Here is a 25,764-nt window from a genome sequence, read left to right as displayed (position 1 = left end):
CGCAACGACAAGACCAGAATCTGCGGATTCGAGGCTCGGGAACTTCAGGGAAGGGTGGTCACGTGAGAGGATAGGCCGGTACCTGGATTTGGATGTAAACAAAATTTGCCGATCGAAAATAATAGGCCAGATCCGATGTCAAATTTAGGCATAATCAAAAGACTGGAATATTTTCTCTTCTCTGGATTTGCCAGAGGTTGGTGAAGTTGTTGAGACAGCGTCGCCTTCAGCCTTCAGATGTACCTGCATAGAGACAGGGCTGCAACAGCACTAGCGAGCATGCCAAACATCTGACCACTTTCCCGGCCATTAAACTGCTGATATCTGGGGCTCAGAGTAGCCATTGTGGAATCCTTCTTATTGCGATTATTCCTCTTGATCCACTCCCCCAAATCCAAAATGGGCAAACTCGTACATGTCCAATTGTATATCTAGCAACAGGGACATGCCATCTGCCTCCCGAAGAACAATGTTTTCTTGGGAGGTTTCTTATCTTACTTGCTCATACGCAGACATATCTTAAATAAATATTTTAAGACTAGGTTGTATAACTATAGACCTGTCTGTTAGAGATCAATCCACCACCTAATTCAGACCTAGGTAGTTCTTGCGGGGAGCCATGATGACTGGCTTCATTCATCCGAAAATCCAATTCAAGCTTGAGCAGTCGTCCCATTCTCTTGCGCGGTCTGTATTTCCCGATCCGATCAGCTTCGAGATTCCACCCGATATTCGTCAGACTTTGCACGCTACCTAGGTACGATTCTAGAATTACCATTGGTCCTAGTGGTTACCTAAGTCCATAATCCACCACGTCTCGTCTTACAGTCGCGGTCGCACGATAGAACCTTTCCGGAGCGTATATGTTTGGTTGATCACAAGGCCATAGGGGTTGAGGATGCACAGGCGAGACCTTTACACGATTTTGGAAAGCATTAGATAGACGAACCTGACTGAATGTAGTAATGTACGCCTTGTCCACCGTGGCAAGGAAGAGAGATGCCCGCCTTGCTCCACCAATCACGACAGCCAGGACGGAGGACCAGTTCACGCTGTGGCTGCCACCGGAGAATTGCCATTTCCGTCCTGATTCATTGGCCCTGATCCAAAGCTGGACACCATGCGCAGACTTCATCCGGGAGTATCGACGGGCTGGACTCCCGATTGTACATATCGTGAATCCGCAGTTGAGGACATGAACGGACTTGTACGAAGCAGAGAGCAGCTGGGGCGAATCTGATTTTAACCGATTGCCGACGGACTCGGGACGTGGGGAGAGCAAGAACGAAGGGATCTACAGCGGCGGCCGGACTTTCCTGCTTGGGGCGGAAGCGGGCAAGTTCCCCCCGCGCGGTTAAATAAGAAGCTCCACTCGCCATGACGCCCGCGATGCCCGCAATCACCTGCCGATGGGACATAAAGCACCTCGTTTCCGCGAGGTCAAGTCCTTTTCATTTCTCTTTTCCCCTCTTTCATCCCCTCTTTCATAATGGCCACCGCAACGACTGTCTCCAAGACCAACATCGGTGTGTACACCAACCCCAAGCATGACCTGTGGATTGCGGAGACCACTCCGAAGGTTGAGGATGTCCAAAGTGGCCAGGGACTGAAGCCCGGCGAGGTCACCGTCGAGGTGCGCAGCACCGGTATCTGCGGGTAAGTCATCCTCTTTCTATTCAGTCTTTGTCCGCGACCAAGAGAGAGAAAGAGATGAGCAAGACGCTGAGACCACCCTCTGCGGCTCATAGATCGGATGTTCACTTCTGGCACACGGGCTGCATCGGGCCCATGATTGTCACCGGCGACCACGTCTTGGGTCATGAATCCGCCGGCCAGGTGGTCGCCGTCGCCTCTGACGTGACCCACCTGAAGCCGGGCGACCGCGTCGCGATCGAGCCCAATATCATCTGCAATGCCTGCGAGCCCTGCCTCACGGGCCGCTACAACGGATGCGAGAATGTTGCTTTCTTGTCCACCCCACCCGTTGATGGCCTACTGCGGCGATACGTCAACCACCCAGCTATCTGGTGCCACAAGATTGGCGATATGAGCTATGAAGATGGTGCGCTTCTGGAGCCGCTGAGCGTGACGCTAGCGGCTGTCGAGCGCAGCGGGCTGCGTCTAGGCGATCCTTTGTTGATCACTGGCGCTGGCCCTATTGGCTTGATCTGTCTGCTCAGTGCGCGAGCGGCTGGTGCCACCCCAATCGTCATCACCGATATTGATGAGGGTCGCCTGGCGTTCGCCAAGTCCCTGGCCCCCGAGGTGCGCACCTACAAGGTGGAGATTGGCAAGTCGGCCGAGGAGGCGGCCGAGGGCATCATCAACGCCCTCAATGACGGCAAGGGCTCTGGTCCCGACGCCCTGCGCCCCAAGCTGGCTCTGGAGTGCACCGGTGTGGAGAGCAGTGTGAACTCCGCCATTTGGAGTGTCAAGTTCGGCGGCAAGGTGTTCGTGATCGGCGTCGGCAAGAACGAGATGACCGTCCCCTTCATGCGCTTGAGTACCCAGGAGATCGACCTGCAGTACCAGTACCGCTACTCCAACACCTGGCCGCGTGCCATTCGTCTGGTGCAGAACGGCGTGATCGACCTGCGCAAACTTGTCACCCACCGGTTCGCGCTTGAGGATGCTCTCAAGGCCTTTGAGACTGCGTCCAACCCTAAGACTGGCGCAATCAAGGTGCAGATTATGAGCTCGGAGGAGGATGTCAAGGCTGCATCCGCCGGTCAGAATATCTGAGCGGACTGCGATGAGCGAGTTGGACAGTAACGATGATGATTCTCCCAATGCATGATGAATGATATCTAGAGATGCCTGGGCACAATAGACCATGAGATGAAGCTTTTTTTTTTTGTTGAATGCAAAGAATGTGCGATGAATAATGAGAGTAGAACGGGTAGACACTTGTTCCGCTCCTCCTGATACAGTAAATCACCTCGTCTCAACTCGCTCGTCCGTCGCCTCGAGTACCTTGTGGGCCTCGAGGACCTGCGTAGTAAGCCTCAGATGCGCCCGTGGACACCACCTGGGCACCTATCGAGGACTCTGTTTCCCTCTTTATGGACAGACCAAAGAATTTGACAATGTGCATAGGAGTTATCGAGGAACATCTCATACCTACCATATTCTCGTAGGTACGCCAACATAGTAAGGGTTCGGCATAAAACTGTGTAATGGCTAAGCGTAAGGTATGATATGGGAGTGTTTACCTCGCTTGATTTTAGAGAAGAACATTTTCTGAGCTGGGATGATTGCATCCTCAGCGTGACAACTAGCAATCCCGCGGTGCACCTCGGACTCGCAGTCAGCCTCACTTCGGCCATTAGCGGGTAGAGTCGTAGACAAGAAAAGGTTGCAACCCCGATGGGACCCTGCAAATCAGCCAAGATAAGTAGTCCGATAATTGCCCGCATCTCCGCATCTCCGCATGTTTGCCCCCCACAACGATGTATACAACTCTCAGTAATGAGGTAGCGCAGAGGCCAAAGCTAGCTGGAGACAGCGAGAGTACGCTGAGATCTCTCACTTGAGCGGGCCTTGGTATCGCTAACCACACAATCATGGGATCCTTTCTTCCTCTCCATCTTCCCAATCCTCCCCCTCCCCACTCTTCTTGTGGCACACTTCCATCTCACCCAACCCACATCCTTGCTTTCCATCACCTACATAAGTAGCTACTGGTCTCGTTCCCAATTCTCATCCATTTCCCCCCTGCTGTGCTTCCAACGGTTTCTCGGTTGGATTCTCAACATGCGGGGATTGCTGCTTCTCCTCGCACCCCTCATGGGTGCGGCTGTTATGGGACCCCGGTCCGACAACTCCGAATGTCCTGGCTACAAGGCCTCAAATATTCAGGAACACGACTTTTCACTGACTGCGGATCTGACACTGGACGGAGATCCCTGCAATTCATACGGCTTGGATCTGCAGGACCTCAAGCTGCTTGTGGAGTACCAGACAGGTCAATACCCAATACTCACATTTCACGAAACTTGACGGCTAACAAACACGCAGATGACCGTCTCCATGTCATGATTTACGATGCCGATGAGGAGGTCTACCAGGTGCCGGAGTCTGTCCTGCCTCGCCCGCCTGCAAAGGGCACGCGTCGTGGCAAGTCTACTCTCCGCTTCGACTTCCAGCCCGAGCCATTCGGCTTTAGGGTCCTTCGTGACGACCAGGTGCTGTTTGACACGTTCGAAAACACCCTGATCTTCCAGTCCCAGTACTTGAACCTTCGCACCTGGCTACCTGACAACCCATCCCTGTACGGTCTGGGAGAGCACATCGATTCGCTGCGCCTGCCCACCACGAACTACACGCGCACTCTGTGGAGTCGTGATGCCTACGGTGTACCTCCCAACACTAATCTGTATGGCAACCATCCAGTGTACGTGGACCATCGCGGAGACCGGGGTACCCATGGAGTCTTCTTGCTCAACTCCAATGGCATGGACATCAAGATCGACCAGTCCTATGATGGACGTCAATATCTCGAGTATAATACACTGGGGGGAGTCTTGGACTTCTACTTCCTGGCTGGCCCTAATCCAAAGGATGTCAGTATGCAATACTCGGATATCGTCGGCGTTCCTGCTATGCAAAGCTACTGGACCTTTGGTGTATGTTCTCTAAAGATCCCCCATACCCCGAAGAGACTAACCATAATCAATCCTAGTTCCACAACTGTCGATACGGGTATCAAGATGTCTACGATGTGGCCGAAGCTGTCTACAACTACAGTCACGCTAAGATTCCGCTGGAGACGATGTGGACTGACATCGACTACATGGACGGCCGACGTGTCTTCACTCTGGATCCTAATCGGTTCCCTCTCGAAAAGATGCGTGAGCTGGTTTCTCATCTCCACCGACACCACCAGCACTACATCGTCATGGTCGACCCAGCTGTGAGTGATAGCGGTATGTGTACTTATTTCTTCTACATAAGAATGTCTCTGATCCGGGTGTTCTTCTAGACAATGACGCTTTCAACCGAGGAAAGGAACGTGGTGTCTTCTTATACCGCGACGAAAACACTATATATCAAGGTATGTTTGCTCACAATGAAATCCTTTCAGCAAGAAAAGCTTACCGTGATAGGCGCTGTCTGGCCTGGTGTGACTGTGTATCCGGACTGGTTCAACCCCGAGACCCAGGCGTACTGGAATGGCGAATTCCGTCAATTCTTCGACAAACAGGAAGGAGTCGACATCGACGGCCTGTGGATTGACATGAACGAGGCCTCGAACTTCTGCCCCTGGCCATGCAGGGATCCCGCTGGCTACGCCCAGCAGAACAACCTGCCTCCCGCGCCGCCGGCTGTTCGTTCGCCGCCGCGCACCCTGCCTGGCTTCCCCTATGACTTCCAGCCCAAACACTCGCGCTCGAAGAAGCGAACCGTTAATCCGCGGGCCCGGGACACGAAGGGCAGGAAGGCGGGCTTGCCTGGTCGAGATCTCATTGCTCCTCAGTATCAGATTGCCAATGCCGCTGGGTCTCTGAGCAACAAGACCATCGACACCGATCTCATCCATGCTGGGCAAGGCTATGCTGAGTACGACACTCACAATCTTTATGGAACGAGTAAGTGACATGCCAAAGTGGTGGCCGTTGTCCTCTCCCATTCTGACCTTGTCATTAGTGATGAGCTCTGCATCTCGCGAGGCCATGCTCCAGCGCTCCCCCAAGGTTCGTCCCCTGATCATTACTCGCAGTACATTTGCCGGTGCCGGTGCGCACGTCGGCCATTGGTGAGTTCATTCTCTGACAACGGTGCTTGTCACTATTTCTGATTAACCTGTGTACAGGCTTGGTGACAACCTGAGCCAGTGGGACAAGTACCGAGCCTCAATTGCGCAGATTCTGTCCTTCGCCTCGATCTTCCAGATCCCCATGGTTGGCGCCGACGTCTGCGGATTTGGCGGCAACACCAACGAAGAGCTCTGCGCACGCTGGGCAATGTTGGGCGGGTTCTATCCGTTCTTCCGCAACCACAATGAACTCGGCGCCATCCCACAGGAATTCTACCGGTGGCCCGTGGTCGCCGAGGCAGCTCGCAAGATCATCGACATCCGCTACCGACTCCTGGACTACCTGTACACAGCCTTCCACCGGCAATCGGAAACGGGCGAGCCATTCCTGCAGCCCTTGTTCTACCTGTACCCCGAGGACACGGCGACCTTCGCGATCGAGCTGCAGTTCTTCTACGGCGACGCGCTGCTGGTTTCCCCCGTGCAGGATGCCGGCCAGACCTCCGTGGACGCCTACTTCCCCGACGACCTGTTCTACGACTGGTACACGGGCCAGACGGTCCGCGGCAAAGGGCGCAACATCACCCTGACCAACATCCAGGTAACCGACATCCCGATCCACATCCGGGGCGGCAGCGTGCTCCCACTGCGCTCGGCCAGCGCGCATACGACGACCGAGCTGCGCCGCCGCGGCTTCGAGATCCTGGTCGCGCCGAACCTGAGCAACTACGCCGCCGGCCAGCTGTACCTGGACGACGGCGAGTCCCTGCACCAGGCTAGCACGACGCTCGTGCAGTTTGAGTACAGCAACGGCCAGCTGCACATCCGCGGCGAGTTCGGGTACCAGGCGAACGTGGTCATCGAGTCTGTCGTGCTGCTAGGCCAGAACCGGCGCCCCATGTCGCGCCGCGCCGACCTGCAGTACGATGCGGCGCGCCAGAGTCTGACCAAGCAGACCAACATTACGCTGACGGGCCCGGTGACGGTGGAATTCTAGGTAGGAATTCCTAGTCGGATCGACGGTAGTTTCCGGTGCTCTGTTTCTGGGGTGATGGATCGGTTGCGTGGTCGGGCGACGACTGATGAGATGCATGCGCGCTAGTTCGGTACATAGCAGCTAGCTAGAATCGGTCGGAGAAATACCCATTTTCGTTCTTTGTCGGTCTCTGTAGTTCGCCCGCTATTTTTCCTTGGTCGTGCCCCAAGTCGGGATTTTGACTTCGATAGCGTGCCTCTCAACCCAGCTTGGGCCGCGTCGGTAAGAATAGATTTTGCCGCGGACCTAGAGCTCGGAACGATGGCAGAGAGAGAGACGAACTAGCGGCTTGGGGGTTCACAATCGAAGAGATGTCTGAGTTTGGTCTGTCCCTGGCAAGAGCTTACCCTTCTGAGCGACCCGTTGCTCTATGCATGGTCTCAGGTGTAGGCTCCTGGCTACGTCAAGTACCCCGTGCCTATGTATGGAGTAATCATTTTAGTGAGAGCAAGTACGGGGTAGATGACAGGGTGAAGATTAATCCTAAACACGCCCAGGGCAGGATGTATACGGAGCAGTACGTTAGCAAAGAATAATGCGCACGCCCACGAAGCCAAGCATTTGTTCCTGCGTCATTGTTAACCAACCCAAACCCTCATGTGGGCGGATTTGCTATGTGGTGTTGTGATTGGATAGGGTGCGAAGCGAGGAGCGCCCGCTTTAGTGAGTACATCGACAGTATAAGGCTCGGGAGTATTGGTTATGCGAGTATTACTACTGAATTGACAGGACCCCCCTGGGGTAACTATATGTAGTAATCCCAAGTCCTTGATAGAACTAAGACGGGACTAAGACATATATCAGGGCTCCTTCTAGGGGTGCAATAAACGGTCGCATCCACGCTAGGATCTCGTATGCGGGCCTTCGGCTATGGGCACGGGCCGCAAGTTCATGGCGAGGGCTATTGGAAGCGAGCGAAATGACAGGATGGTGATGTTAGGTCATATATAAGAAGGAAAGGCAAAAAGAATATAGTATTGCATACATAGGGGGCAAAAGTATAAGCGACAGAGAAAAAGAACTGCTCACGTGGTGCTGCAGGCTACAGTAGCACGGTGTAGGTATATGTACAAGAGAAGTGGCAGTAGTATATTACCTCGGTATGTATATACCTAGTAAAAGGCCCGTGAGGGGAGTAGAGCACTAGCCCCCATGTTTCACTGGGTTGTGTCCCAGATCGGGTAATTCCACCTCACAGTCAGTGTATCCATCAGCTAGTATACATATATATACGGTATGCATAGTAGGATCCATACTGGAAGTGGTGGGGCCAAGAGGGTCCTTGATTGGGTTCTGCTCGCTTATGGGCTGACAGTGTTGGGTGGCCTATGTCGTGGTCGGAACAGACCTGATGATTGACTGTCTGGACGATAAATAGTGGGTTACATCCAAGGCGTGGAAATAAATCAGCCGATTAACAGTACTATCCGTGCCTGGCCCGCTTCCTGTAACATGATCGCCCCGATCGACCGATCGACTCACCCTCTCTCTATTTCCCCTGAGCAGGGGAATGTGTCAACCCAACCAACGCTACCTATCATCACCGCTCGACAAAATACGGACACAGATGGAGATACGACAATACTGCTCTATAGCCCACTGCGTGTCTCACTCACCCGCCACTCAGACTTTCCCCAGCAGCTCCTTCGGCCGCTCCACCACGATCCCCCCACAGGTGGGCGTTTCTTGCCACGCCGAGCTCCAATCATCGTTCTATCAGCTTCTGCTGAACCGAGTTGGTTCCAGGGGATCCATCCCCTGGACCAATCTCAGCCTCCTCTTTTTTTCCAGCCGAGAATCGCCCCTCCCCGTCCCATCCATGTACGGTAAGTACTTATGTACATAGTCACTGCAAAAAGGGACCCATCACCCGCGCAACCGTGGAGCTGCTGTGCCAAACCCGGGGGCCTCATAAGATCCACTCGTCGACTATCAGGCTGCGCTTGCCCTGCCCCGTCTTTATAGCCCGTGATATCCTCTGCCCCCATCTCTTTTCTCCCACTCCCACACATCTCTCGCTTGTACTGCCTACGCGTGTGTCACCATCACCATGCCTTCGCTTCTCAAGTACGCTGCCGCGGCCCTCGCCGCCACCGCTCCTCTGGTGACTGCCCAAACCTCCTCCAGCTGCAACCCGCTCGACAAGAGCTGCCCATCTGATGACGGCTCCACCGACTCTAAGCTGAGCTTCGACTTTACTCAGTCGTCGAGCCTGGACAAGTGGAAGACCACGGCCGGCAAGGTCGACACTGGCTCCGATGGTGCAGAGTTCACGATCAACAAGAAGGGTGATGCGCCCACCATTCAGTCCGACTTCTACATCTGGTACGGTAAGATCGATGTCACCATGAAGGCGGCCCCCGGCACCGGTATTGTCAGCTCCATCGTGATGGAGTCGGACGATCTCGATGAGATCGATTGGGTACGTGTCTCGTTTCTGAAAGCTCCCGCTATGGCTGGCAACTCGTTTCTGACCTTTTCTCTACAGGAAGCCCTTGGCGGTGACAGCACCACTGTTGAGACGAACTATTTCGGCAAGGGGGATACCTCCAGCTACGATCGTGCCACCTGGCCCACGATCTCCACTCCCCAGGACGTTTTCCACACTTACTCTGTCGACTGGCAGAAGGACCAGACCACTTGGTCCATTGACGGCAATGTCGTCCGCACCCTGAAATATGCCGATGCCAAGGGTGGTTCCCGCTATCCCCAGACCCCTATGAATATCCGCATCGGCATTTGGGCTGGTGGAGACTCGGGCAACAGTCAGGGTACCATCGAGTGGGCTGGCGGCGAGACCGATTACTCCAAGGCTCCGTTCTCGATGTACATCAAGTCGGTGGAGGTGACCAACGCCAACCCGGCCAAGTCATACAGCTACGGCGACAAGTCGGGCTCCTCCGACAGCATCAAGATGAGCGGCGCCTCTTCCAGCGACAGCTCGAGCTCGAGCTCCAGTGACAGCTCCAGCTCGACCACCTCCAGCAGCTCGGACTCGACCTCCACTGCTTCCTCTACCAGCTCCGAGTCCGCTGACTCCACCTCCTCAGGTGCCAGCACCATGGTGACCACCACCCAGTCTTCGTCTGCTGGCAAGACCACTGTCCCCGGTGGCTCAGCCACTGCCTCATCGACCGGTGCATCTGGCTCCGACAGCTCCTCCAGTGGCGCCACTGGCTCGGGCTCGGGATCGGGCTCTGGCTCGGGCTCTAGTACTACCGGCTCCGGCTCTGCTTCCGGCTCGGGCTCTTCCAGTGCCCCCAGTGCCACTACATCCTTCAGCGCCGCGGCCAATGTGGCTGCCAACTACCTGGGCCCTCTGTCCTTCTTGGCCCTGATCACTGCTTTCATCCAGCTGTGAAGCATTGCACTTGCTATTTGATATGCACCTAATCACGCCTCACGGGTGAAGCAAACTGGGCTGGAACCGGGTTTTTGGAAATGAGGGATGGTCTCTTTTTGTCTGTATCTTTTTTCTCATGGTCTATATGCCCTCTATTTTCTGGGTACTTATCCTCTTAACGAATGTGTCTACACCCGGGGGCGGTTGAATCTGGACCTTTGATGCCCTTCTCACTGCTGTACTTATCTACCATCTCGACGCTACTAGAAATTAATCTTCTTCCCACGGGAATCCCAGTTTTCTGCTCAAGCTTTAGTCCTTGAAGATTTTGATGTGGTCCATGCAGGCCACGTCGTACACCCTGCATGCGCGTCTTTGTTTACACCTCGACTTGCATCGCAGCTGCATTCAACGCTGTGCAACACAATCAGCCATTCCAATTCACCAGGCAACAGAAGACGCAGAAAACAAAAATACCAAACAAGCCTATTGCACGAACTCCCCCCGGTTCACCTGAGAACTGAGCGTTCCTTATTTTCTTTTTCTTTTTCTTTTTCTTTTTCTTTTTCTTTTGATCACTGCCCTTTGAGTTCATCAGTTTAGACTTTCTAACCGACCGACCCATAGAATCGATCCAGTTTCCCAGCCCATTTAAGCGCAGACTCGTATTTTCTACGGAAGTCTACACCCATTCCACTACCTACAGCTCAAACCAGTGAACCAGGCATTATTAATACCTATATATACCTAGGGATCTACTACTGCACAAGTCAGACATGTCACGTAAAAGCCAAGACACGGTCTATGGTCATTAAATTCAGATAAAAATGTCGTGGACTAGTATCCCAGCCCGCATCTCGTAAAATATTCGGGCGCCAGTCCCAGAGCGGCGTCTTCCGATGAGAAGGATTTGCTGGCTGGTGCATTGTATTGCCATTGGCTGGCCTGGGCGCTGCTATTGCGGTGTTCCGTGGTAGCGAGGCGGATACTCGTTACCCATTTTATGGGTGGGTTGGTGGATGGCATTGGGAGGTGGTAAGCACTGTGGCAAAGGCAGTTGTGATTCTGCGTGTTGAGCACGTAGAGATTTCTTTTGATCTACATATATCCGTGCATAGGAGCGAGGATGATGTAGAATTAGGAGATGATTGTCACGGGTGAAGGATTGATTTTATGAGGATTACGCGCCGTTCGCAAGTATTGCAAAGTCAATTCGGGCTCCGGGATTCAGGGACAGGCCAATCACCACTCGAAGGATGGACGGTTGATTGTACGACTTGGAGTAATTGACTCACTATCAATGTACTTGTAAGGTAAAAGGAAATGCATTTCGTAATTCGTCCACTCGTGTTCCAACGCAACGCCGACACCCTTAATTCCCAATCCTACTCCAATATCAATTCATCTATCGCCAACTCGTCAAAGTTCAGTATTGTCGTGACATTGCACTCACATGGACACAGACTCGGACCCTCAGGGACTGGAGGCCACCAGGTGGACCAGTCCCTTACCAGGTGGAGCCCAAGCGATCACGCTGCACGTCCCTCAGCTGCCGAGAGAGGCGGAGCACTGAATCGGCAACCGGGCGATGGTGCGTCGCCGCAAGCCTTAACAACGCAAGGGTCGTCGCCGGCCGGGCATTGGCACCGACGACACTCGGGCCAGGAGCTGACGAGTCTTGCGCCGATCGCGAACGGGCGAAGAACTCGCCGCCGAATGCGGCATAGCGCGACAGCGAGTGCAGCACACCCTGTAACGCGCCTGGCGCTCCGCGTCCATGGCCATCCGGCGCCGCAGACAGCAGCGACGCACGCCGCTCTTCTCGTGCGACGATGCTGTCCACCGCTTCGAGGTGGTCGTCCAGCGTGCTGAACCGGCTGCTGAGCGAGTCCGCCTTGGTGCGGATCTGCGCGCGCAGCCGATCGAGGTACTCTGCGCGGCGCCGGAGCTGGGCCGCAAATCGGGTGTCGCGCGCCATGGAGCCGCTCGAGTCTTGGGTTGGCGGTGATGCAAGAAGACTGTCGACTGCAGAGCGGAGGTCGGCGCGCAGGGAGTCGAATTCCCATGTTGCGGCTCGTATCGCCTGGTCGCTGCCCTGGAATTCAAGGTCGAGGGCGTTGCGCACGTCGGGGAAGCTTGCTTGGAGCTGGTCCTGCAGGTCGCTGAGCATGTTCTCGCTTTCTTTCAGGAGTTGCGAGAGCGGTAATAGGGTTTGAAGGGTGCTATCGAATATGGTCTCCAGATGTTTTTGAGAGGTTATGATGGTTTCTTCGGGAGAAACAACCGCGCTCGAGGGATGAAGGGGTCGGGCTTTGAGTGGCACACAACTATCAGCGTATAAGGCCTTCATGCCAGGAAACTGGCAGAGGTCTTGAGCCTGGTAAATGAGCTCGGGGAGCACCAGTAGGTGAAGGATGAGGGCGATCAAGAGTCCATTGATCGCAGTGCGGAAGAATGTGCCCTGGTCGCGACAGAAGGTCGCGAGTCTTGCCACTACAGAGTGTGCATTCTGATGGGTTGGAGTCGACGAACCAGCGCCGGGACTATTGAATGCAGCGCTGAGTCGTTTGGCGCGGCGCGATTCTTCATCTGTGAAGGACGGTTTGCGGCGCTTTTTCATCGTATAGTTGGATGTTTGATTCTTTGACCGAAGATTCGGCGCAACCCACGATGCCTCCGAGACAGGCATCTCGTAGATGGAAGGCATGATCAGCTCGGGACCCGACATAGTCCATGAGGATGAAGAGGAGGTTAACGAGTCTGATGGTTGGGCCGCGGTCTTGTCACCGTCCTTCTTTCGCTCTGATCTCGGCTGGGGACTGGGACTGGCAGGATCCGGGGTTTCTTTCGAGTCTCGGTACTTGATCGAGGCAGTGGAGGCGACTACCCAGGACTCGCCCAGGACAGAGCGATCCGGGGTATGAGGTTGTTCCGTCGACATGGCGCCGTAAACATCACATATCCGCTCAGCGGGCAAACGGATAACAGGCTTAGAAGGGGCTGTTAGAAAACTCAGAGATTTTCAGGTCGGAGATAGCATCACTGCAAGACGTGTCTTGTCAAATGTGACCACGAGGAGAGTCGAGTCTCGTCAAGCGCAGCGCGACTGTTCCGTCCTGTCGTGCAAAGCGGTGGGGAAAGCGCAGAGGCGGGATCGGCAGGAAAACGCAACGGCCTTCAGTGCAACCAACCATGCGCCCTCTCGTTCGACTTCGACCGCGCCTCTGCACTCGACCCCTTGTCAACAGGCCGTCACAATGGCAGTCTGTCAGGCTGCAATGGCTGTCGACGACCGCAGTCCGCCGCTGCTCATGCGCTGACGCCGCCAACGGTGTCCCTGAAGTTCCCTCATTACCACCCAACGACCACCGAGCTCTAGGAACGACACAAGAGCTATTCACCTCATCCATCTACAGTCCTGGGTCGCCTCTCTTTCTTCCGAACGGCACACATGTCATCAACAAGCTCATCTCCTTCCTCCGCACTCAGTACCTGCAATACGGCTTTCGGGAAGTTTTGACCCCGACCATCTACAAACGCTCGTTGTGGGAGATATCAGGTCACTGGCAAAACTACAAAGAGGATATGTACGAGGTCACCGGTCGGGGGGCGACCGGTGAGACGGAAGGCGAAGTTGGCGAAGACGAGTCTTATGGGCTGAAGCCAATGAACTGCCCGGGCCACTGTCTGCTCTTCAAGTCGCAGAACCACTCCTATCGCGAATTGCCAGTCCGATACGCAGACTTCAGCCCCCTGCACCGCAACGAAGTATCCGGCTCGCTGACAGGTCTCACACGCGTGCGCCGATTCCACCAGGACGACGGCCATATCTTCTGCCGGCCACAACAGATCGAATCCGAAATCGCGTCGGCATTGGGGTTTGTGGATATGGCGATGAAAACGTTCGGACTAGGACCGTACCGGCTGGTACTTTCGACACGGCCGGAGACGGATTTTATTGGGACCTTGGAGATGTGGGACAATGCAGAGAATCAATTGCGACAGGCCCTGGACAGCACTGGGCGCGAATGGGCGCTGAACGAGGGCGATGGTGCCTTTTACGGCCCCAAGATTGATATTCAACTTCAGGACCAGGCGGGTAAATATCACCAACTGTCCACGATCCAGCTGGATATGAACCTACCAGAACGTTTTGGCCTGGAGTATCAGGTCCCAGAGGGCGAGACGGACTATAACCCGGCGAAACCTGGAGTTGCAACCCCTGTGTTGGTGCATCGTGCGATTTTCGGCTCTCTGGAGCGGTTCCTGGCCCTGCTGATTGAGCATCATGGTGGGCACTGGCCTTTCTGGTTGTCACCACGCCAAGGAATTATCTTGACTGTCAATCAGGACGACGCGGTGGTGAAACGAGCAGAAGAAGCAGCAGCCCGATTCGCCGGCTTTCGCGTACTTCCGAACGACGCTTCCGCAAGACCACCGCGTCCCCTTTCGCCAGGTGACTCGACATTCGTGGTTGATGTGGACACTAGTGCGCAGACGCTGGGCAAGAAAATCCAACGTGCCAAACAGATGAAGTACAACCTCATCTTCATTTTGGGCTCGCGCGACCTCGCAGAAGGCGGCATCACCGTGGACATTTCTGGGCAGCTGCAGAGCAAGACGGACGCGGAAGCACAGCAATTCCGAGCACTGATCCATGATCAATTCGGAGCTGATACATTGAAGAACCCGCGGGCCGTCAAGCTCAAGGTGGACGAGGTACGCCCGCTGCTGGTGCAGTTCGAGAAGCACTTCTTGTAGTTGGACGATGCTGATTGTTGCTTTGAGCGAGCTTGTACAATAACATACTCACCGCTCCTAGGCTGGATGATCTGTATAATACCAAAAATTCATTGTGTCAGAGCGGATTGGGCGCTCCGTAGTTTACTTCGGCGCGGTTAGCCTCGGCCTGGAATGGAAGCCTCAGACATGAAGGGCTCCGAACTCGGGGCGTCTGTCATGGACGGCAACAAGAGGCATCGCACTCGCTATGCGATAGAGAGTCAGAAAAAACGAGCGGTGACGCGGATAGGGTTTGCAACGAGAACTTGTCGCAAAGAAAGATCGCTTGAATTGCCCAATGCATCGCCACTCCTTTCCAGCGACATTCAGCCCCGGGCGTCCCACGTGACTCCGCCATCGGCGCCGAAAAAAATCGGCGTCATCGACGATCGCGATTCTTGAGTCACAAATTCCTTTCGGTTTATTGGCCTCTACTTGCGGGTTTATAAAGGATCTGCGATCCCTCTCTTCGGACGACAGCTTGTGCTTTCTCCTGGCCAGACTCAGCTGCGTCTTCCGCAACTCCCTTTTATCGTTTCTTATCATCTCCCCCCCGCTGTACCCCGCCGACGCCGCCATGCCGATGTATGTCGCCCCGTCGAGAGACATTGTGCTATTTGCAGCCATCCAGACTGACTTCCTGCCAGGCTCAAAGATCCCTCAACAAAATATAAGCCATTCAAGCCCTTGAGCCTGCCCAATCGCCAATGGCCCAACAAGGTCATCGACAAGGCCCCGCGATGGTTGGCGACCGATCTGCGCGATGGCAACCAGAGTCTTCCTGATCCAATGGTAGGATAGGTGTTGTTGATGATCTGGGATGGTAGGAGGCTAACCTGTCTGTGGTGATTAGGACGTCGAGCAAAAATACCGCTTTTTCAAGATGCTCGTGGATATCGGCTACAAGGAGATTGAAGTGTCCTTCCCTTCTGCCTCTCAAACAGATTTCGACTTCACCCGCCGTCTCGTCGAAGAGCCCGGTCTTACCCCTGATGATGTCTGGCTGCAGGTCCTCTCCCCGTGTCGTGAGGACCTCATCCGCCGCACAGTCGACTCGCTGAAGGGCGCCAAAAAGGCCATTCTCCACATCTACCTCGCTACGAGCCCTTGCTTCCGCCGTATTGTCTTCAACATGGATCGGAAACAGAGTCTTGAAAAGGCCGTTCAATGCGCCAAATACGCCCGCTCAATTACTAAGGATGATCCTGCCATGGCCGGTACGGAATGGCAGTTTGAGTTCTCCCCAGAGACCTTCTCAGATACCGAGCCGGACTTTGCGGTCGAGGTTTGTGAGGCTGTCAAGGCTGCTTGGGAGCCTACTGCAGAGAACCCGATTATTTTCAACCTGCCAGCTACTGTGGAGATGTCGACGCCTAATGTCTATGCGGATCAGATTGAATATTTCTGCACTAACATGACGGAGCGGGAAAAGTTTGTTGTTTCTCTCCACCCCCACAATGACCGTGGCTGTGCCATCGCTGCGGCGGAGTTGGCGCAGATGGCCGGTGCCCAGCGTGTTGAAGGTACCCTCTTCGGAAATGGTGAACGCACTGGCAATGTCGACCTGGTGACTCTGGCCCTGAACCTTTACACGCAAGGTGTTTCACCCAACGTGGACTTTTCGGACATCAATTCAGTTATCAAGGTCGTGGAAGAGAGCAACAAGATTCCTGTGAATGAGCGTTGGCCGTATGGTGGTCAGCTGGTGGTATGTATTGGTCGCCCGACTGAGCAAGTGCTGTGGAAACTAATGCCTCCTTCCAGGTTTGCGCCTTCAGTGGATCTCATCAAGATGCTATCTCTAAGGGATTCCGAATCCGCGAGAATACCAATGCAACTGACAACGACGAGTGGCAAATCCCCTATCTCCCCCTCGACCCACACGATATCGGACGGACGTACGAGGCTGTCATTCGCGTCAACTCGCAGAGTGGGAAGGGTGGCGCTGCCTGGATTATCCTGCGCAGTCTGGAGCTGGATCTCCCTCGTGCCCTGCAGGTCGAGTTCAGCAAGATCGTGCAGAAGGAGACCGAGAAGGCCAACCGTGAGCTGCGGCCCTCCGAGATCGTCAACTTATTCGAGGAGGCCTACCATCTCAAGTCCAATCCACGCTTCAACCTGATCGATTACAACATCACCACCGACCGCTCACAGTCGCCTGCCCCGCCCGAACCCGGTAAGGCGCTCAACACCAAGAACCTGAAGCGTCGCTTCACTGGTATCGTTGAGATCGACAATGAACAGCACGCCATCACTGGCGTTGGCCCTGGTGCCCTCTCCTCGCTTGCCGCCGCTCTGTCCACTCTGGGCATTGACCTCGATGTAGTGGACTACAAGGAGCACTCGATTGGTCTGGGTCGTGACGTGAAGGCCGCTACCTACATCCAGTGCACCGCTGCCGGCAGCAAGGAGCAGGTGTGGGGTGTAGGAATCCACCAGGATGTCGTCCAAGCCTCTCTCATCGCGCTGCTCAGCGCTGCCAGCTCAGTAAGTTGCCGATGACGAGCCTGGAAAGCCAAGTCCCACGACTAATCCGCGCTGCAGTTTCTCGCCTCCTCCGCTGGCTCCCCAGCTCCTTTCCGCCCTATCCGCTCTAACACCCTGACGAATGACGATCTCCAGGCTCTCGAGCAGTTGACCGGCTCTCCAGAGGCCCCCGACGCCGGTGGTCTTGGTCCTAAGGTTGACATTGAACAGCTGACCAAGAAGGCCGAGGCCCAGTAAGATGTAAAAGTGTTTTGTGTTGATCATTTTTGGAGTAGCCGCTAGCAAATAATGCATATATCAATGAGACATGTTGAAAGAGCAGAATCCAAATAATAATGTGTCTATCTTACCGTGTCCCTCATATACATGTTGAATGGCGTTTCCTTCGAGCGATTAACTACCTAGGTATTCAACACCCTTTTTAGACAATTACTTCTTACCGCGTAGCTGTTCATCTAGCTACCAATGTGGATATCAGTGTTAGTACCCACATGCGTACACTTCTGCCATGGTAAGGGATCGTCCCATCTCCTCTCATTCCTTCAGTTCCCGTAAACATCAAACTTCTGTAGTCCCTCTGACTCAACAATATACCCAAGCTCACAAGCCGATAAGGCCACTTCAGGCTGGTTTTGGTAGAATGTGTCAAACGATCCCAGCCGGGTGCAGCTGGCGCCAGGGATAGCGACACGGATCGTCACCACAAGATTTGAGAACCATCACAAGCGCATCGAGCAAGAAGTCCGATCCGTTAAAGCCACGCGTGTAGGGCGGATTGTAATTCTCCTCGGTGTGCGAGTTCCATAGCTTGCTGACAAAGTACGTGTTGTACCCGGCGTCCTGCATCCACAGCGGGAGGTAGTTGTCGTTCCAGCCGGCTGATACGACCCTCGGATACCCGCCGTAGGGCAGGCTGACGTCCAACATGTTGGTATTGTGCGGCATGCAGCCAGTCCAGAGATTGGCGCTTGAAGGACAACACAATGCGACGGAGCAGTAATGCTTGAGATAGGTCGCTCCTTTTTGGACAAGGAGCTCCAGGAGCCAGGTTCAGTATACACGCCCCATACTGGAGAAGATGACATGCAATCGGGGGGCTTGGGTGTTCACCTATAGCTTGGGCATTTGCCATTTGCTTTAGTCCTCTTACATACATGCCCTGATAATCAGTTAGAATGAAGAGAATATTGGGGATCCTTGGGCCACAGTTAAGCCTGCGAGCAGGAAGAATCGAAAAGGTTTCAATTATGTGGGGAATGCTGGAGACATTGCTGGAGAGAATGATGTATTTGAAGCCCGTGTCGGACATCTATATACTTGTTCTCTCCAGGTTGACTTCAGTGCAGCCCCTTATTGTCATAAGGGAAAGAGCAGAAAAGCAGCTTTTTTCTCATCTTTCCACACGATTGCACAGGCGATAAGCACGGGTGATTGGTCGGTGAATTTGGCTATACGAAGTATAGGGCGCTGCGAGCAGAAGGCTCTCTGATCGACACCGTTCACGGAGAAAGCAGGAGCACGATGGAGTCTGGTGGTTGACCATGAAGAAGATGTAGGGTACGCAGACATTGTATTCTCTTCTGTTGTTGCAAAGCCAGTCCGGCCGATTGCGAGATCCCCTCGCAGATGATGCCGGCACGGATGGTACAAGGGTGGGTCGCCATCACGTCCTCAGGTAGAGGCGAACCTTGACCCTCGACGATCATGAGAACCAGAAGAATGATATCATGGGGAAGTGCGCATCAAAGTTTGATCAAAGGGCTCATGATATGTTGGTCGGGTATGATATGTACAACGGAAAAGCACATGCAGAACGGAACATGAGAAAGAAACAACGCAGGGGAGGTATTCGGGGACGTGAAGAGGGCAAAGGCTAGAAACAAAAGATCATAATGCTAGATGGCGGGGGAAACAGGAAAGAAAAAATAGAATCAAACCATGCCTGGATCAAAACACACGCCCGGAACGGCTCTTCTGCGCACCCTTTTTGCTTTAGATGAAAACTCACAGGTCGAGTACCATGTACAGAGTATAGTTAAATCCCCGGAAGAATTCAACTTCAAGACTCATAGCCAGTACCGTCGTAGCGTCTCTGCGCAGCAGCACTTGTGCTGCTTGGGGCACGGTGAACGTTCTGTCCATCCAGAGTGGACTGGTACATGAGGGCCTCCTGCGGCCAATCGTCAATCAGTCCGCTCTCCTGGGTGCCAGGGCGTGGCTTCTCCTTAGGCTCACGCTCGGGTTCAGGGACGGCGAAACCAACACCAACCCCACCACTGTACGCGCCCGACTGCTGGCTGGGAAGCGATTCCCGTCCAGTGGATGGCCGACCATGCGACAGAGGCTCCATGGGCGTGTTGACCATGTCGAAGCTGAACCGGAAATCTCGGTCCGGCCCAGCGGTGCTGTTATGAGCAGGCTCCCCACTGTCAAAGTGGTTATCATCAGCCCTTACGATCGTGGCCGATTGGGGCTCTTGGATAAAGGGCACAGCGGAACTCGCCATGGGCACAGGGGTCCCAGAAACGGCACTATTGGTGCGCGTATCTAGCTCGGGCAATTTTGGCTGTGGTGGCGCGTGCTGGTAGGACGGCACTTCGATCCGCTCCTCAAGTACCACAGGTGTATGAGTTTGGGGTACTGCGGGGACTTCAGGTTCGGAGTTCATGTTCATAGTGGACTGTCGAATACTGTTGCCCATTGTGCTTCCGGGCTTGGAGCTTCGACTGGCCCGATGCTGCGGCATCTCAGCAAAGGGATTATCATCGATGTCACGGATGCTGAACTGAGCAATCGTGCGCAGCTTGCGCGTAACCCAGGATGCCAGAACCTTTCCTCGTTGCTTCTCGCCGAGACGCGAACGGGGGAAATCACCGTGAGACACAAAAGCGACAATATCAGCCACCACTTGGTGCTCGTTCAAGATTGCATCGACAATGACAGGAACAAGAGAGGCCAAGAATGCCTTCCGGGTAACTTCAACGACGACCACAATCAGGCCACCGGCTTGGAAGATAGCGCTGTAGGGTCAACTTAGTAAGTTGTCTGGAAACACATAAATAGGAAATACTCACCATCCTCCATTCACGATGTTGCGGTGGCATGCCTCCACAGAGTTCTCAATATCCACCGGGAAGTGATTGAGTCCGTTAACCTCGAAAGTGTCGCCTATGCTTCCCAGAACGAAGAGGACCTGCATCTCGACAGCCTGACCACCAGGTCCTATTGGCCGGGTTACGGTGTGCAGGAAGCCCAGATCTCCAGTGCGGACGTAAGGAACACTAGGGTCTCCGTCCGCGACTCGGCCATTCATTCTCTCGGCATCAAACTCCTGCTTCGATCTATAGAATCCGGTGGCGCAGGCATCCGATTGCACCCAGATCTCACCATATTCACCCACGTGGGAAAGAGTGCAGGTCTCGGGATTCACAATCGCAATCTGCGTATTAACTGGCACCATTCCGGAGTCTTGAACTAAAAGTGCAGTAGGGTCTGCGTCTGGATCCACAGGGTAGATCAGACCGCGCCGAAGACTGCGAAGATCCAGCCAAAGTTCGATTGGCTCAATGCACATGTAAGAGCGTGTGACGATCATGGGGTTGAGGACGTGCGAGTACACAACATTGATGGCAGTGCGGTCCAAGCTGGCCGAGGCGAAGTGTAGGCGTACCTTCTGGTAGATGTCAACTCGAGGCCGACCTTCCGCCGAAATCATCAGATTCTTCAGCTCTTGCAGCTGAAAGCCCTTTCCTGCCATGGCAGTCATTGCATAGTCCAGCATCTGGCTCGTGGCGTAAGTGTCTTTGATCTTGTATCGTGCGAGCGTCACAAAGAGTGTCATTGGATTTTGGGCGAAGTCAACGGGTGAAACAAGGTAGGTGGGGGCTCCAACAAAGATACCCATCAAGCAAGTGTGGAGGAACCCGAGACCTAAAGTGCTGCGCACACTACCCAGCACTGGCCTCGAACTTGTCATTTGACAGGTTTCTTTCTGCACTTTACACATGCCCATGACGGTATCATGATTAATCTGTACAGAGATTCGACGTTGATCCGGCGTCCAATACGTCCATACCAGTGCGGCTTGGTTTCCCTGAAGCCAAGCGTCCTTCATGGTGTAGCCAAGTTCACGGCAACCGTGCGACTGCTTGGATGGTTTCGTGGTGTTGTAGATAGCCGGCACTCCAATTCGAAGAACCTGCGCAGACTGCTTGATGTGCTGAGAGACAAGCTTTTGTCTCATGACATGGTCGACCTCGGAGTTGACAATAATAGCCTTGACGTTAAAGTCGTTGATAACGTGCAAGAATGCAGGAGCATCTTCCGACAAACGGTTCTGGTCAATCGGAGCCAGGGGAATAACAACCACACCCAGACAGAAACAGGCATGGATGGCATAGATGTACTCTTCTGAGTGGGTGTACATCAACACGAGATGATCGCCTGGGCGAACCTTAACCTTGTTCTTCAGGTAGGTGGCAACTGCAGAAACCTTCAAGTCAAACTTCTTCCAGGTGATGCCCTTGCCTTCCTTGCCGCGACCGTCAATGGAGCAATAGGCAAGTTCTTCCGCTTGGCGTGACACGCGCCACTGAAGTAGATCGACAATCGTTTTGAAGTTGTTAAGCGGCGTCGAAGTCCGATCATCCATGACAACATCCCGATAGTCCACGCCTGAATATTGCTTCTCCTGGTAGGCAAGGATCTCCTGTCTTGAAGCCAGCGCAAGTGGTGACCAAATACCACCCTCGGGGTCGACACCAACAGGCAGATTCATCACAGACCGCTCTACCCCGAACTTCACATGCACAGCCTGCAGAATACCGGCTTCGAATTCCTTGCGGCAGAGCATGTTGCCAATCTCCTGTCGACCGCTCTTGGTCACGCGCGGAAGAGTGTTGGGGGCCGTGAGAAGGACGCAGTAAACACGAAGGTGATGCTCCTGATAAAGAACCTCCATGCATCGCTCTGCGAGCGAGTCAAGAAGAACTGAATCCAGTTGTCGCGGGGGGCCGCCTGATGTCGTGGGTGCCGTGGAGGCAGCGTAGGATTCCAACACTATGACTGGAAGATGTTCGTCATTCACAAACACATCGAAAGCGGTACAGTCATGAATCTTGGGCACTCTCTTAAGGAGGCTGACAACCAGATGCTGAACAAAGAAGTACCGGTGCTCGATGATTTCCTGGCCATGTTCGACCCATTCTACCTTCTGGCGCAGCCGATCTTCATATAGACCCAGCACAAAGATACGTCCCTCGATCACGCAGCCAAGTAAGCCAGTGCGCAAGAACTCGGGCTCGACGAGGACTGGTGTAGGGTTCGTGTCCTCAAACTTGTAGGGACGGGCATGGAAAATGGCCTCTGTATGTTTCGGCAGGGCCCAGAAGCCCCCTGAAAGTGAAGGAGAATCAACCCAAATCTCCCCAATAACGTGGGGCGTGCATAAGAGGTTTGTCTCTGGATCCACCACGGCTAGTGTGGCGTCCGGAATTGGGTAGCCAAAAGCGCCAACACGGACAGCATGGGGCATGCTACTAGCATACTTCCGGGCGTCCTCACCCATGGCCAGGACAACAACTTCATTGCTCTTCAGGGCTTCTTTGTCTAGAAGCACCTCGCTTAATTCGTTCTTTGCAGTCTCCTTGGGTGCGGATATACGGGAGCCGCCACCCAGCAGACTGCTACCAAAACCCGTGTTGGTCTCGGACTTTTCGAGTTTCGCATCATCTCTCTTAGGCCCACGTTCTGCCGGGTCCATCTCGTGCGTCAACGCGCATCCCATTCGCTCTTCACCACCCAGCCAATCGCGTACACTGATAACCATGCCACCATGCTCAGGCAGACAAAGCATAGGGGCGACGATCTCCCTGGCTCTCGGGTTTCGCATGGGACGCAACCACCGATCAGCCAATATTTCGTGGAATTCAGAATCCAGAGTAAGCGTATCAATGAGACAGAGTTTAACGCTGCTGAAATTGGGCTCGGAATTCTTTTTGTAATGTCTGGTGGACATCGGGTCCTGTTGGTAGTTGTAGGCAGTGATTTTCAAGCCAGAGTAGTCGGCAGCCATGATGGTTGCTCTGTATTTGGTGACGATGTGCGCATATAACCCAGGGGTCTCAACAGCCCGGCTCTCGTGCCACACAGTGGTATGGCCACCATAAACCGTCAGGAGGATGCCCAAAATCATACCGATTCCGTGTCTCGGATCGAGATAACTGATGATCGTCTCTCCCTTGACTCCATACTGCCTGGTACTCGCATCGGTGGGCACTGCTGAAACAATTGCACTGAGACAAGCCATCTGGTGCATGATCGTCCGGTGGCTCATAACCACGCCGCGCATATCACCAGTTGGGGCTCGCGCAAATTCAATATAAGCCAAGTCGGGTACAACCAAAGGGGGTGTATCATCTTTCTTTTTGGGGTGGAAGCTCCCAAACTCGTTTGTTTTCCACCACTCAACTCCTCGTGGCCAGTTCAACTTCTGGGCGGTGATATCTCGTTGAAACCCCTTTAGGTTGTTCTCCGTGGTCAAAGCCAAATGAGCTTGTGTCGAAGTCAGGACTAAGTTTAACGACTGGTAATCGTCAAGACTGTTGATTGGGACTGCAACGACCCCAGCAATGAAACAACCCATGAGAGCGACCGCAAACTCAATGATCTCAGCGTCACGGTAAATTAGGGCGACTCGGTCTCCGCGGTACAAATTGCTCTTATCACGAATGACTTGAGCAACTTTTTCTGCTCGACTGGCCAGCTTATCCCATGTTATAGACGCAATTTCTTTTCCTTTCTGGTCGAGCACCCAGTAGGCTGGTTGCTTCGGATGGGCTCGTGCGCGATGCCGTAGCACTGTTGGGATGTTGTCAAAATTAGACATTGGTATGTTTTTATCGTGAGGATCATTGATCGCAAAGGGGATGTCGCGAGGTTCCAGGGGCAGCAGATGTTCGATGGTTGGTCCATGCGGGAGTTCTGAAGCGGGAATAAACGGCGGTGCCATGTTTGCAGTCGGAGAGAAGGCTTCGCCTGATTGAGAGTAGCGATGGTATCCTCCACCATAGCTCTCCCTGTAGTCATCGTTTTGTTGACCAGCGAAATCCGAGAAATACCCTTGCTGGGAATCAAGCATTGTGGACTGTCGCGTGACACCACCAGACGCGGCATCATAGCCCCCCATGCCATCGTCCACGTATTCCGGTTGCGAATACTCGGCTTGGGAATACTCTGTTTGATACTCGGGGTTGAAGGCGTAGTTCTGGCTCATCAAAGTTGCCGTTCTGGAGCCATCCGGGCCTTGTGAACCGGGAGGCGGAGGCTTAGGAAGGAACAACGAATCGTACGACGCCGAGGATGGCATCCGATCGAGAGCCTGTAGCATCCCTGTACTATCTCTGTCATAGGATCCGGTCGGGGCCGGCGAGGGACTCTGCATGCCCATGCTGACACGATGGTTGTACCCGACTTCGCCGTTGCCTGACATGTCGTCGTACCCGCCCGCATAGTTTGGAGAGGAGATCGTAGGTTGCGAAGAGTCCGCAGTCGGTGGTCGAACGCTTAAGATGGTCGGCGGCGCCATATGGGGACCCTCAGATGCAGCTCCCTGGTCGCCATTGGCGTGGGGATTGATCTCGAGGGGTTTGTTCGGACCGAGGAACTGCGAAAGCAAAAGCGTGCGTCGTTTTTGATAGCTGGTCTATGGTTAGCTTGCTAATATGCTGCATCCCGTCCCAGCCTGTCCGTAACGAATGGTGTCTTCTTTTCGCTAGCGCGCAAGGCGCCGGTCGATAAAGATCGTATGAGGCGTCGCTTACCCTTTCTCGGTGATATCGCCCTCCTGTCGGGCATTACATGCCGTGTAAGCACAGGGGCCAGGGCGGTACAGCATCAGGGACATACCTCAAATTCCCGGTCCAGGTTCCGCAAAGCGGACTGGAACTCTGGACTGTCGTCGGACATTTAGGGACAGGGGAGACGTCAATTCGAGGAAGTGGATCGAAAGCGCGGGGGAGGGAGGAATGACAGCACGCCGTCAGGAACGCCTCATCGCAAGAACAAGCGGCTCGAAGCGCAAGTGGGAGAGGAGGGGCAATCCGCCGTGGTCCGTGTTGGACTGGAGTCGAATCACCCGTGGTCGTCGACGAACAGTCAACGAATTGTCTAGTCTCAGTGTTAGAACGCCGAGCAACCACAACGTCACCCTTCCAGGGCGGTCAAGGTAGCCGAGTGTGCAGTTGAGACAATCACGATCGTTAAGTGTTGCCGGCGACGACTGTGGGCGTGAACTTTGCTTCGGTGTGGACAATCGGAGGACTGCTATACAAGGTACCACGGACTACCTGTGGTTTAAATGGC

General features: G+C 54.1%; 8 protein-coding genes across 8 annotated transcripts; 5 read left to right on the top strand and 3 right to left on the bottom strand.

Moving 5' to 3' along the window:
- Nucleotides 1-1,489: 1,489 nt before the first annotated feature.
- On the top strand, nucleotides 1,490-2,742 carry N7459_007670 (NAD(P)-dependent alcohol dehydrogenase; the record flags this gene model as incomplete). Its single annotated transcript, XM_056946838.1, has 2 exons — nucleotides 1,490-1,656; nucleotides 1,749-2,742. The coding sequence occupies 2 exons, from the start codon at nucleotides 1,490-1,492 to the stop codon at nucleotides 2,740-2,742; spliced, it is 1,161 nt and encodes a 386-aa protein (XP_056798837.1).
- Nucleotides 2,743-3,753: 1,011 nt separating this feature from the next.
- Nucleotides 3,754-6,752, top strand: agdC (putative alpha-glucosidase; the record flags this gene model as incomplete). The annotated part of the gene is made up of 7 exons (XM_056946837.1): nucleotides 3,754-3,964; nucleotides 4,018-4,625; nucleotides 4,682-4,925; nucleotides 4,982-5,053; nucleotides 5,106-5,588; nucleotides 5,647-5,755; nucleotides 5,813-6,752. 7 exons carry the CDS (start codon nucleotides 3,754-3,756, stop codon nucleotides 6,750-6,752), a joined length of 2,667 nt encoding a protein of 888 aa, XP_056798836.1.
- A 2,089-nt stretch (nucleotides 6,753-8,841) lies between these two features.
- On the top strand, nucleotides 8,842-10,152 carry N7459_007668 (glycoside hydrolase family 16 protein; the record flags this gene model as incomplete). The annotated part of the gene is made up of 1 exon (XM_056946836.1): nucleotides 8,842-10,152. The coding sequence occupies one exon, from the start codon at nucleotides 8,842-8,844 to the stop codon at nucleotides 10,150-10,152; it is 1,311 nt and encodes a 436-aa protein (XP_056798835.1).
- Nucleotides 10,153-11,641: 1,489 nt separating this feature from the next.
- On the bottom strand, nucleotides 11,642-13,075 carry N7459_007667 (uncharacterized protein; the record flags this gene model as incomplete). Its single annotated transcript, XM_056946835.1, has 1 exon — nucleotides 11,642-13,075. The coding sequence occupies one exon, from the start codon at nucleotides 13,073-13,075 to the stop codon at nucleotides 11,642-11,644; it is 1,434 nt and encodes a 477-aa protein (XP_056798834.1).
- A 251-nt stretch (nucleotides 13,076-13,326) lies between these two features.
- Nucleotides 13,327-14,895, top strand: N7459_007666 (threonine--tRNA ligase MST1; the record flags this gene model as incomplete). Its single annotated transcript, XM_056946834.1, has 1 exon — nucleotides 13,327-14,895. The coding sequence occupies one exon, from the start codon at nucleotides 13,327-13,329 to the stop codon at nucleotides 14,893-14,895; it is 1,569 nt and encodes a 522-aa protein (XP_056798833.1).
- Nucleotides 14,896-15,493: 598 nt separating this feature from the next.
- Nucleotides 15,494-17,640, top strand: N7459_007665 (2-isopropylmalate synthase; the record flags this gene model as incomplete). Its single annotated transcript, XM_056946833.1, has 5 exons — nucleotides 15,494-15,501; nucleotides 15,564-15,708; nucleotides 15,770-16,624; nucleotides 16,681-17,403; nucleotides 17,461-17,640. The coding sequence occupies 5 exons, from the start codon at nucleotides 15,494-15,496 to the stop codon at nucleotides 17,638-17,640; spliced, it is 1,911 nt and encodes a 636-aa protein (XP_056798832.1).
- A 408-nt stretch (nucleotides 17,641-18,048) lies between these two features.
- On the bottom strand, nucleotides 18,049-18,330 carry N7459_007664 (uncharacterized protein; the record flags this gene model as incomplete). Its single annotated transcript, XM_056946832.1, has 1 exon — nucleotides 18,049-18,330. One exon carries the CDS (start codon nucleotides 18,328-18,330, stop codon nucleotides 18,049-18,051), a length of 282 nt encoding a protein of 93 aa, XP_056798831.1.
- Nucleotides 18,331-19,462: 1,132 nt separating this feature from the next.
- Nucleotides 19,463-25,368, bottom strand: N7459_007663 (putative AMP binding domain protein; the record flags this gene model as incomplete). The annotated part of the gene is made up of 4 exons (XM_056946831.1): nucleotides 19,463-20,423; nucleotides 20,478-25,100; nucleotides 25,224-25,246; nucleotides 25,309-25,368. 4 exons carry the CDS (start codon nucleotides 25,366-25,368, stop codon nucleotides 19,463-19,465), a joined length of 5,667 nt encoding a protein of 1,888 aa, XP_056798830.1.
- Between the last annotated feature and the right edge of the window lie 396 nt (nucleotides 25,369-25,764).

This window comes from Penicillium hispanicum (genome assembly GCF_028827665.1).
Source record: "Penicillium hispanicum strain IBT 35686 chromosome Unknown utg000006l_segment0_segment0, whole genome shotgun sequence".
NCBI lineage: Eukaryota > Fungi > Ascomycota > Eurotiomycetes > Eurotiales > Aspergillaceae > Penicillium > Penicillium hispanicum.
This window is presented reverse-complemented; position numbering and strand designations above follow the sequence as displayed.